Below are 12678 nucleotides of genomic sequence, written 5' to 3' on the forward strand. Positions count from 1 at the left end.
AAACATTATTCTTTAAAATACATAGATAATGCACATACATCTTAGCACAAATAGTCCACAAATTGATTGCATAGATAATGCACAAATATATATATTTATTCCAATATTTTAACTTTGGACTAATTAAGGATAGATCCCTCTATATATCTCTATAAAAGTTAAAACAATATTGAAATATTCCATACTAGTTAAGGTCTCATAATTCCAAATTTTCAAATTTTAGTAGGATAAGAAAAAAAATGTTGAGATAAATGACAAAAAATACCCTTAACCCTAAAAACACTACAACAATTTTAGATTATGTTTTTCATTGTATACATTTCTCTCTCTCTCTCTCTACATATTTCTCTCTATGCACCGCTTCAATCATCTTTCCGTTGTCATCACTTTCACTCACTCTCTCTCTCTCTCTCTCTCTCTCTCTACATATTTCTCTCTATGCACCGCTTCAACCATCTTTCCGTTGTCATCACTTTCAAACTGCTACAGTTGTTACCATTCACAACCACTGTTCGCAACTATAGTCCATATATGAAGTTAGTGTCATTTATAAGTGCAAACTTCTTGTTTGCCTCTCCCAAATCTACAACTGCTGCTTCTAGATTCATTATTGACGCTTCCAAATCCATCACTATTGTTGTCCTGATCTCAAATGCATCACATCTCTTGTAACCACACTCCATATCTTTGATTTCTATCTTTCTTTTCTCTCTTTCTACTCTTTTTCTATTTATCTTTTTGTTAAAAATAATTTCATTTTCGTTGTCACACAATGAATTTCATTGTGCTAATAAAATTTTACTTGAGAGAAATTTTACTTTGTCAAGGAGTTATTAGAGAATTTTAATATGCTAAGTTAATGAAATTTCACTTTGTCAGAGAATTGTCAAAAATGGACTGACGGTGATCACTAGACAGTTGTCATCAATGAGTAGAGATAGTTTTCAAGAGTCGAAGGTGATTGTCGGCGATTGGAGATAATGGCCGAAGGTAGTAGTGGCAATGATAGTTTTGGCTGAAGGTGGTGGAATAACAAAACTTGACTAAAGATAATTTTGTCCGAAAAGGAGTTAGTGTCCCTAAATTAATGAATATCTTTCAATTGTTTTTAAACTACTGCAAAATATTTTTAGATAGTTGAATTAAAAAAACTCCTTTAATTTAATAATATGCTTATATTTTTATTTATCTCCATATTTAATTTAAAAGTATCTTAATGGTGCACAGATAGACTTGTTTGTTACTATTTTTCAATCTAAAAATGAATATTTTGTACATACTCTAATCCACCGATCAAGAAAACAATCAAAATTTAATTGCAAAAATATAAATTTTTTAGCTAAAAGACAAAAATACCCTTCTCTCTCCCCTCTTTAAATTGCAGAAGACAAGACATGTTTGTCATTGTTTTTTAATTTAAAAATGGACAAACAAACTCTCTGTTTAAATAGTTAAAAAAATTCACAAAAAAAAATTACTAAAAATGTTATAAAAGAGTTGTCGGTGTCAGAGGCCGGGATATTAAACAACAAAAATGATTTAGATCTCTAAAAAAGGAGCTCTAAATGAGTATTAATTTGTCTTTTCCTTCTTCTTATTTTATCTTTTACTTATTTTTTAATTTTTTACTAATACTCTGGAGCACTGCTGATTAAACAATGCTGTAATTAAGAGTTGTCGTTGGGATTTGAGTGATTTATTATTATAATTAAGAGTAACATGATATCATTATTACATCTCCAAAAGTGGTGCCAAACAAACCAAAATAAAGAAAAACTTATTATAATTAAACTTCCGTTTGGGATGTGGATTGGCTTTTTAGTTTTTTGGCTTTTTTAACTATTTTAGCCTGGGGTTAAAAAGTTTGATTTGAGAATAATTTTTTGACTTTTTGACTTTTTGGTGAGGTGGCCTCCTGTTAATTTACCAAAGTGCCCTTGATCCACATGTACCTGTAATTCAAAGATTTTGGCATCCATGTCAGCTTCCCAAACGGTCCACCAATGTTGTTTTTTTTTTTTTATTTGTTTTTTATTTTTCTCTTATTTTCGGTTTTGATTTGCCCTTTTTTGCTACTTTTTTTTTCGGGGGGTTTCGATTTGGGTATTCTGCTTAAATTTTTTTATTTTTTATTTGTTTATTTTGGGTTTTATTTTGGCGTAGTTTGGTAAAATATTTTTTTATTTATTTTTTGGTTAAATTTTTTTTTATTTTTTTTAAATTTATGTTTTTGTCATTTATATTTTTTTATACATTAATTAGTTATTGTTCTTTAATTTACGTTCTTTAAATAATTTAAAATGTTAATATTTTTAATTTAAAAACAACTCTATACTCAAATCGTAACTAAATATATAAAACAAAACTTAATTAAAATTTTATTTTAATTTTATTTATATTTTTTTTGTATTTTAAATATTTAAATAATGTAAATATTCTAAAAAATTTACCTTGGAAAAAATTTAAAATAAATATTCAAAAATTTACATCGTAAAAATTTAAATAATTTAAATATTCAAAAAATTATTTTAACAAACAAATTTAAATAATTTAAATATTCAAAAAATAAAAATAATTTAAAATGTTAATATTTTAAATTTAAAAACAACTTTACACTCAAATCGTAAACAAACACGTAAAATAAAACTGAATTAATAAATTATTGTTAATAATTTATGTATTTTAAGTTTTTTTTTTTTTTTTGCAAATATTTTTTCATGTGTTTTTTATTTTTATTTTTATTTTAATTTTTGGTGAAATGATAAAAAGTGAGATTTTATTTTATTAGGATGTGTATTTTAAATAATTTAATTTTAATTTACTTTTAAATATTTAATTTAATTTAATTTAATTTAATTTGAATTTTATTTTAATTTTAATTTGAATTTTAATGTTATTTTAAATATTTAAATAATGTAAATAATCTAACAAATTTATTTTGCAAAAAATTTAAATATTCAAAAAATCATTTTAACAAAAAGATTTAAATAATTTAAATATTCAAAAAATTTAAATAATTTAAAATGTTAATATTTTAAATTTAAAAACAACTCTACACTCAAATTGTAACAAAAAACATAAAATAAAATTTTATTAGTAAATTATTTTTACAATTCATAACCAAATACATAACTTGAAACTCCACACTACTTTTACAACTCTACACTCAAATCATAACTAAATACATAATAAAAATATTAAAATTTTTAAAAATATTTTTATAAATAGAGTTTGAATTTATTTTTATAAAATATTTTAACAAAAACCAAAAAAATGTTTTTAATTTTTTTTTTCAATGTCCATTAGTTCCTTTTCTGGAAAACGTGTTCTTTGGAAGTGATGAAGCTTTTGTCTGTGAGAAATATATTTTTAACATCATTATAAATTATTAATTGACTTAATTTAATAATAAAAGTGACATTTTGTTATAAAATTAGAAATCATAAACATAATATATAATTTTTAAAATCATAAAAAATAATTCATATTTTAATCAAATATCAAAATAGATATTAAAGACATTATTTCTAACAATTGCTTCTTAATTTACGTGACGTAGTGGTGGGGGCGGCATTATTTGTAACAGTTGCTCCTTAATTTGCGTGATGTAGTGGTGGGGCCAAGTAATATGAGGTGCCAAGTAACATGAGGGGTAGTTTGGTACTTTCACCCTGCAATGTATGTAAGTCACCACCCTGAATTCATGTTTGTCGTTTAGTGATTAAATTTTAGCCCCAAACTGTGTTGCCAAACGGAGGCTAAGAGTAACAGCATATCATTATTACATGAGAAAAGATAGGGATCATGAAAAAATTTTCATGAAACTGGTCATGAAAAATTTATGACCATTGGCTTACCTTGATTAGTGTGTGATGTTTTATTTTAAGTGTAATTCAAGAGTCATAAATCTTTCATGATCATTTTCATGAAAGTTTTTTCATGATACCTAACATTGCTCTTATTACATCTCCAAAAGTGGCGCCAAACAAGCCAAAATAAAGAAAAACTGTGGGCTTTGCCCACAGGAAGCTCAAAACAATGGGTCATTATTGCACATAGATTATAAACAATTATTTTGACTAAAACTTGAAGATTCCACTTAAGTCAATTCATGTAATAAAACCAAACAACAACCTTTATTAATATCCAATTAAAACAAAAAGAAAAGAAAGCAAATAAAAGAAAAGACACAACAAATAGTTTTAAAACGATCACAACACATTAGAGAGAGAGAGAGAGAGAGAGAGATATATATATATATATATATATAGATAGAGAAGGGTGATGACCTTGAAGCAGCAACCGCTTTAGGAGGTGGGGGTGGGTTTTTGAATGACAAAGGACATACATTGACATTGGTGCTTGCTGTCGAAGGCCAAGCAACGAATATACGCATTTGGGTAAGCCTTCTTGCAATCATGGATTTCATTGAGGACTTGTGAAGAATCACTGCAACCAAACATTGGCAGCTTCCACAGTGTCCAGTACCTCCCATCATAGTATCCTGGCATTCTGCTGTTCTCTCTATGCACATGCCCAACCTTTTCAACAACGACAACAAAAAAAAAAAAAAAAAAAAAGAAAAAAAAAAGAAAAAGAAAATATTAGAAGAGAAGAGAAGGGAACAGAAGAGAAAAGAAGTATCAATTAAATAATTAATCACCAATACTTCAAAGCATATGAAGATTCCATAAAATGCTCAAAAGTATACCAATAAGGTCTTAGTTGTCGATTATGCTTTTCTTTCTTTTAGGTTGTCCTGTACTCAAACAGATTTATTCCCATGTACATTTAGTCCCCATCTCACATATACCAGTCAATTACCAAACTTCTAAACTCTGAATATCTGGGTAGCCTAGTGGAGAATAAATCTTCCAACCATAATCCACCTTAAGGCTCGATGTTTGAGCCCATGACTTCTCTTATACTTTCAGTTTTTAAGACAGAAATTGCTTAAAAAGATGAAAAAGCTGATTATTGGGAAACATGAGAGAAATTCTTTTTCACTTCTGCCTTTTGATTATCCATAATTTGGCCAGAAGTTGCACCAAACAAATACATTCTTTGCTCCAAGCTAAGTCAGGAGAAAAACACTTCTTGTATGGAGTATGAAAATGGCATATGCATATCTATCTTTTAATTGTAGTTCTTACCTTGTCGAATTCAAGGCATGGCACCCATCCCTTTTTGAGCATGTACTCGATCTCCTTCGCGATCGATTCATCCGAGAGAGGCGGGAGATACGACAGTGTCTCAAACTTCTTGTTATCAATTGGATTCCATGTCTGTCAATTTAAGACACATGAATATCCACAATCAAACACAAGAGTTAAATTTGATGAGAATTAACACAAAGTGAAGCTTCAATAACGGGATTTTGGATTTCTGATACGATTATTCACTAGTATACTGCCCGATGCAGCCATATATGACTGCATCTCCCGATACTGTAATTTAAAACCATGAATCAATATTATCCAAATCATTAGTGAATCACATTAGTACCTTCATGCAGTGGGTTTTAGAGCCATTAGAGACAGTTTTTCTGGTCCATGCAACTGAATCTTTGACCGGGAAAAGCTTTGATGAGTTGGGTTTCAAGCCAACATAGCTTGATCCACCAACTGGAGCTGCGATGATTCCTGCAGACATGCTCTCTTCAAGTGGGTTTTGAAGGCAAAAACTTGGAGAGAGAGAGAACAGAGGAGAGAAGAGCACTGGAAAATGAGAGTATAATTGATTAATAGTAGTACAGTTTATGATGATGGTGGAAACAGAAAAAGACAAAAGAGACCGCCTGAGTGATTCTGGGATGCGGTATGATTTGTTTGGAAGTTGAGTGAGAAGACAACGAGCACAAGGCAGTGAAGGGTTTTGTTAGGCGTTCCAGCTTTGGTTTCATCAGCAACACCATCTCCTGTTTTTTATAACAATGATTCATCCCACTAAAAATATCACCACTAATAGTATTAATGCATTAAAAAAAAAAAAAAATACAACTTCAAGATCAAAACATCACATCATTAATGACGGGACCCACTGCCACTAATTAGTGCTCCCAAACATTTTTTTATTTTTTATATTGAAAAAAAAAAAACTATTGAGTCCAAAAGGGTGATCCGAAAAAATTATACAAGAGCAAATTGTGGTGTAATTTGTTGGCGAGGACTGGAATGAATTGTCTCATTTTTTGTGTGCATGTTAGTGAGTTATAACGAAAGGGTTGCAATTGTTCGACCGATTCAAATCGTGAACTTTTAATTTTTTATTGTCTCAAAAGGCAGTTACATGAACATAGAATCAACTATCCTATCCAAATGAATGTTGTCTATACATTTTGTGTATATATATATTTGGACAACTTTCGAGTAATTTTTTGAATCTCGATTGCATTATTGTTTTAAAAGGTATATTATACTTTTAATGTTTTTTTTTTTTTTTTTTTTTTTTTTTTGAACTCGAGAAAACTCTCAAACAACAAGAGAATCAGACAAAAGCAAGTTCCTTAAAGACAGAGGAGGATTCCTAATCCAATCTAAAGGGAGAGCTTCTTGCAGCTTTGAGGAGGCAAGCCAATGGGCCATAGTATTAGCTGCTCTTGGCACCCAGGAGAAGGACAAGGAAGAAGCTTGGCCCATGGACCGAATATCATATAATAATGCTAGGCACTCCCAAGGAGGAACCAGTTCAGAAACACAAAGTTCAATAACTGATTTGCAATCACTTTCCACTTGGACATTTGAGAGTCCAAGAGCCTGGAGAAACAAACACGCTAACCGAATAGCGCGGGCTTCGCCTTGAGCGACTGAAGATGTGTGGACTGTGGAGACAACACCATCAATAATTTGACCTTTCCAATCCCGCAAAACCACTACCAGGGAAGTCTTTTAGCCTGTGGACGCAAAGCTAGCATCATAATTCACTTTGAACAAACCGTAAGGAGGAGGAGTCCATTTGATGCTAACCTGATCCGCTAAATGAACATTTACAGGAAAAGAATCTACCACAACAGCCACCGAGCTACTCTCCCTCCAGAGAAGAGAAGCCTGTTGGATGACTTGCACCGAGTCTACTTCAGATTGATTGAAGACCCACTCATTACGAGCCTTCCAAAGGCACCACCCAACTGTGGCAGCCTTGCCCAATCGCTCTTTGCTATCCCGCACATTAGAACAACTTTCAAGAATTGCCTGAGTCCACTGTTTTGCAGAGGAGAAAGAAATGGACCCCGATAAGAAGCCAAGATCACACCCAAACCACACAGGCCTAGTCTAGTTACACTGAAAAAGAAGGTGTTCAATAGACTCCAGACAAGAACCACAAATAGGACAAGAAGGGGAAGGAGCACAATTACGGCGATGAAGATTCTCTTTAGTAGCTAGACTGTTAGTACACACCCTCACTAGAAATTTCAGACTTTGGAAGGCACTGGAAGAGACCAGATCATTTTCCAAAATCTTCCAGATGGCTGAACTGAAGTAGAAGCCCCAGAGGATACCCGTGACTGAAATTCCCGTTGTATAATTTGATACCCACTTCGGACTTCGGAGGTTCTAGTTTTGGTGTGATGCCAAACAAGAGAGTCATCTTGATTAACTAAGGATATGGGAATGGTCATAATAGATCTAGCTTCCTCACTTCCAACCAACCCACGCAATGTAACAGAGTCCTATTCTGGGAGATTCGGGTTAATAACCTCGCTAACCCTCTGGATTTGGCACTCCTGTGGCTAAGGAGTGAGAACTTGGAATTTATGGGACTGAGGAACCCATTTATCCTTCTAGAAAAGGATAGATTTGCCATTAGCAACAAGCCAATGAAGACCCTTTGATAAAAGCTCACGGCCCTGAAGAATGCTAGCCCATGACCACAAAGGCCTTCTGCCCCTGAGACCTGGGAGAAAATCTGTGTGAGGATAATAAAGGCCCTTTAACACCTTAGCACAGAAAGAATGAGGGTTCTTGATGAGTCGCCAAGCTTGCTTTGCTAAAAGGGAAAGATTGAAGGAGTGGAAGTCTCTGAACCCCATGCCACCCTGAGGATTTGTCAAAGCCAAACTAGTCCATCTAGTCTAGTGAAAACCTCTATCCAGTGGATCACTCCCCCACCAGAAGTTGTTGATATAGGAGTTGAGGCTCTTACAGAATTTCTTCAGAAAAGCAAAACAGGCCATAGCATAGGCTGGTATCGCTTGAATCACCGATTTAATCAAGACTTCTCGCCCTGCTTGCGATAACAAATTCTGCTTCCATTCCATCATCTTGGTGACTGCTTTTTCAATCAAACACCCAAAGGCTTTTGACTTCGATCTACCCCAAAACATTAGAAGGCCCAGGTATCTTGTCCCTCGGATACTTGGAGACATCCCCAGCAAAGCAGTGATTTCGGACTTCACACCTTCAGGAGTATTTGCTGAAAATATGATACCGGATTTCTCAAAATTAATCAACTGACCAGAGGCAAAGTTGTACACATCCAAAATTACCTTAAGAGCCTGACAGTCCCGCCTATTTGCCTTAGCAAAAAGAAAGGCATCATCCGCAAAAAATAAATGTGTAATAATGGGGCATCCTCTTCGCATTTTAATTCCCGAAAGCAACTTCTCATGAAGCCTATTGGATAGGGATAGTGACAGACCCTCGGCAATGAGACCAAAGAGGTATGGAGACAGAGGGTCTCCTTGCCGCAAACGCTGTGAAGGAATTACAGCCGCTCGATTTTTCCCGTTAACAAACACGGAGAAGGAGACCGTGGACACTAACTCCATAACCCATTGGATCCAAACAGTAGCAAAACCCATCTTCCCCAATAAAGCTCGCAAAAAGTCCCATTGAACATGATCATAGGCTTTATTAAAATCAATTTTGACTGCCATTTCATGCATAACACTTCTCTTCTTCAGCTTCAAGTGATGAAACACTTCATGGGCCACAATGATATTGTCTTGAATCAATCTGCCAGGAACGAAAGCCGACTGTTGAGGCGAAATGATAGTTTGAAGCACTAGTTTGAGTCTATTGGCAACTATTTTAGACACAATTTTGAGTTTGAAATTGCACAAGCTGATGGGCCGAAACTGAGAAAGTGTCTCAGGATTCTGGACCTTTGGAATTAGCACTAAATTGTTGTGATTCCATTCCTTGAGGAGATGACCAGTAGTAAAAAAATTTTTGATGGCCTCACATACATCTACACCCACCATATCCTAGTATTTGTGATAGAAAACTCCCGAGTAGCCATCAGGCCCCGGGGCCTTTAAAGATCCAAGTTGGAAGGCAGCAGCTTTGATCTCCGAATCAGTGATTGGTTTGGTTAGCCTCCGGTTCATATCTTCAGTGATGAGATGCTCCACTACTGAGAGAGAAGGAGCCAAATCCCTTGCCTGATCACTCTTAAAGTGGGTAGAGAAATTTCCAAACAAATGAGCATCAATATCTGCATCCGAGGTTAACCAAATACCATTTCCATCTAACAATTTAACCAGCTAATTACGTTGCCTTCGTTGGGTAAGGGAGGCATGAAAGAAAGAAGAGTTTTGAACACCACACTGTAGCCAATGAATACGTGACCTCTGATGCAAGTACATCTCTTCTCGAAGAAGAGTGACTTCTAATTCCGTCTGAACTCCCCTTTGGGCCTGATCATTCTCCACCGAAGACGGTTGAGCTTGAAGATGTGCTAAATGGCCTTTTAGAGTATTAATTTTCAACTTGTTATTCCCAAACTCTCTCAAACTCCATTCTTTCAATCCCCAATGGCAATAAGAAAGCTTTTGGCTCAGACGAAACATAGGCGATCCTACTTGAGGACACTGCCAACTGGCTGAAACAACATCTTTACACTCTGGGGATGTGGTCCACATCGACTCGAACTTGAACAGTCTAGGGACTTTCTTTTGAGGAATACAAAAGTTGAGGACTATTGGGCAATGGTCAGAACCTAAAAATGTTTCATGGATCAGTTGGGCATACGGGAACACCTTTCTCCACGCCACTGTGGCTACCGCCTTATCAAGCCTTTCCTTGACTTTGTCCGAGCCATGTTGATGATTCGACCAGGTAAACACAGTCCCATCAAATTCCAAGTCCAGAAACTCGCAATGTGATAGCACATTTTGAAACTTTTCAATACGCTGAGGACTGGGCCAAGCTCCGCCTTCCTTTTCCCAAACAGAACCAATTTCGTTGAAATCACTAATACAAAGCCACGACCTACTGTTCTCACTGGCAATCGACCTCAAAACATCCCAGAAACCATCTCTAAGCTGAGGACGTGAAGGTGCATAGATAAAAGTTGCTAACCACTCCAAACCTTGGCTTGTGATCACACACCAAATCAGATTAGAAGCCTTGAATCTGATATCAACATCCACCTCAGTCGTCCACCACAATGCTAGACCCCCCGCCAATTCCTCGGGCTCTACATAACAACTATTAGGAAAATGCAAACTACGTCTAATTCTGTCTAATCTCGATCTCCGGTTCTTTGTCTCCATTAAGAAGACGATACCTGGGCGATGGGTTGTGTACAACCCTCGGAGGATCTGGACTGTCAAGGGTCACCCAATCCCCTCACAGTTCAGCTGATTATTGACATAGGGCTTGTGGCTGTTGAGGGTCAGCCACCACCACCCGTGTTCCATTATCCAAAGGACTCTCCATAGGGTTGGACTGAAGAGCTTGAGAACACCTGATAGATTCATCCATAGCCCCTGGAACATCTTCATGCACATCAACATCCACTAAATTCACCTGTGGCGAAACCTTTGTCTTTAAATTGGCCTTGATCTTAGACGACTTCTCTCTTCTCCCCTGCTTCTTGGGGAAGCTACCATTTTCAAACACAGGGACGGGTACTAAAGATGTGGGGTCACTTAAGAGCTTATAATCCAGTTTTAGGGTTTTCGAAGGGTTAGGAAGAAGGTAGGTCTCATCAGAAGCTTTCCTCTTTAAGGATAGCCCAGTGAAGGCTAAGGATAACAAGCTTTCTAGGGCATCTGGACAAAAGGAAATAGAGATGGGCTTATAGGGAGGGCTTGGTGTATCATTTTGAATTGTGGGATGGGTGCAGCTAGGGGTAAGGCCTTGTGGGCTAATTTGAGAAGTAGGACTCTTAGACGGTTCTATAACATAATAGGCAGGGTGACTTGGGCTTTGGCTTCGTATCATACTGTTGCTAGAAGAGATGGCGTAGACACCCCATTTTTGACCGACCTTAAGACTCAGATGTCACCGGTTGAGTGCTTGGTGATATTGCATATTGTGCTCGTTCTGAGGTCTCAGAGTCTCGGCTGCGAGCCTTACCTCCGGACTTCCGGACTCTTTTGTACTTTACCTCGGTTTGTGAACCAGATCTCGTTTTCTCCGTTTTCTATTTTCGAAGGGAGGGAGAAGTCTTGTAGACCATCTCTCAGTGGCCGTAGGCTACGTTTCGTGGTTGTAGGCTATTTTTCTTGTTTGGAGCCTGATTTCTAGTTTTTCGGAGCCGTCGGTCGTGTGCCTCAATTCGGGACCGCCTAACTACCTCCGATCACTTCGGTTTTTGGCACACACCTTACTTCCTTCCTTTTGAGGGACACTGTGGCCCGGGAGACCACCTTCGAGGTCATACGCCACTTTCGCTGCCTAACAGCCTATTTTTAGGGCCCCGAACCACACGTTTTGGCTCCCGAACCTTCGTTTTGCATCCGTTTCGGTCCATTTTTGGTAGAGACCCTATTTTCATTGTTAGGAAGATGGTAGGATGGTGGGAGGCCACCTTTTTCCCTAAAAAACCAGTTTTCTCATTTTCTCTCTCCAAAACTCGATTTTTCTAACAGAAAGCTGGTTTTTCTCACTTTTGAGCCACAATTTCTGGCTTTTCATACCACCATTGTGTTGTGCTCATCTGGAAGGCCACCAATATGGGTAGGCCGACCATTAATTCTTCTTGACCCTTTTGAACCTTGCTAAAAAACTAGTTTTTCTCTCTCTTGGGTCACATTTTCTGGTTTTTCACCATACTGCTGTGTTGCACTCATCTGGGAGGCCACCTTTCTAGTATGGCTGGCCAGCATTTCTCATTGACCCTTTTGACCCCTGGTCGGCCGACCAGGGGGAGTGGTCGGCCGACCACCTTAGCTGGTCGGCCAGCTTTCTGCTTTTTGCTCTTTTTGAGTGCAACACAGCTGTGCCAGCTGTGAAGCACTTAACCTACCCCCTTGTATGCTTTATCTATTTTTTAGGGCTTATTTTGCACGATATATTAGCCTTATTTGTGAGCATTTTTGGATCTCGACCTAAACTGAAGAAAGTTTTTTTTTGACCTCGTCTTTAAGTTTTATTGAGGTCACTTTTCTGTTTGGAGTCATTTTCTTCCTTGTATGCTTCATTTCCCCATGCTTTGAGCCATGCATGTGAGCATTTGCATTGGCCTTGTTTTGGCCTCTTAGCCACTGAAATCTAGTGGCTTTTCAGTGGCCTTGATGTGTCTTTGAGCTCCAAAATCATAGAGGGGTGACCCTCTCACCCCTCATTCTCTTTACTAGCATTGTTGGCCTTCCAAAGGGACTCTATTTTGAATGCATTGAAGTCATGTTTCAGGCCTCATTTTGTGGGTTTTAAGGTCTTCCTAAGCCCTGTCAAGAGCCCATTTTGTCATAATTTATGTCTATGATGCATGTGTAGAGCAATCCCATTC

At 36.6% G+C, this 12678-nt stretch overlaps 2 protein-coding genes across 2 annotated transcripts; both read right to left on the reverse strand.

The window, feature by feature from the left end:
- Positions 1-4114: 4114 nt before the first annotated feature.
- On the reverse strand, positions 4115-6180 carry LOC114268699 (ribulose bisphosphate carboxylase small subunit, chloroplastic). Its single transcript, XM_028209912.2, has 3 exons — positions 5506-6180; positions 5154-5285; positions 4115-4541 (listed from the first exon to the last, which is right to left on the reverse strand). Exons 1-3 carry the CDS (start codon positions 5650-5652, stop codon positions 4308-4310), a joined length of 513 nt encoding a protein of 170 aa, XP_028065713.2. The 5' UTR covers positions 5653-6180; the 3' UTR covers positions 4115-4307.
- Positions 6181-9205: 3025 nt separating this feature from the next.
- On the reverse strand, positions 9206-10495 carry LOC145823600 (uncharacterized). The gene is made up of 2 exons (XM_082923088.1): positions 9565-10495; positions 9206-9435 (listed from the first exon to the last, which is right to left on the reverse strand). Exons 1-2 carry the CDS (start codon positions 10493-10495, stop codon positions 9206-9208), a joined length of 1161 nt encoding a protein of 386 aa, XP_082779214.1.
- Positions 10496-12678: the final 2183 nt, after the last annotated feature.

This window comes from Camellia sinensis, chromosome 4 (genome assembly GCF_055761805.1).
Source record: "Camellia sinensis isolate YWXY chromosome 4, ASM5576180v1, whole genome shotgun sequence".
In the NCBI taxonomy this organism is placed as follows: domain Eukaryota; kingdom Viridiplantae; phylum Streptophyta; class Magnoliopsida; order Ericales; family Theaceae; genus Camellia; species Camellia sinensis.

What these genes read in the sequence shown, in the direction of transcription:
- LOC114268699 (XM_028209912.2), bottom strand. Translation starts at nt 5,652, where the DNA reads ATGTCTGCAGGAATCATCGCAGCTCCAGTTGGTGGATCAAGCTATGTT. An exon ending in CTAAAACCCACTGCATGAAG is followed by an intron (nt 5,286 to 5,505) that starts GTACTAATGTGA and finishes TTAAATTGACAG; the next exon opens with ACATGGAATCCAATTGATAA. An exon ending in CATGCCTTGAATTCGACAAG is followed by an intron (nt 4,542 to 5,153) that starts GTAAGAACTACA and finishes GTTGTTGAAAAG; the next exon opens with GTTGGGCATGTGCATAGAGA.
- LOC145823600 (XM_082923088.1), bottom strand. Translation starts at nt 10,495, where the DNA reads ATGGAGACAAAGAACCGGAGATCGAGATTAGACAGAATTAGACGTAGT. An exon ending in GTACTTGCATCAGAGGTCAC is followed by an intron (nt 9,436 to 9,564) that starts GTATTCATTGGC and finishes CCTCGGATGCAG; the next exon opens with ATATTGATGCTCATTTGTTT.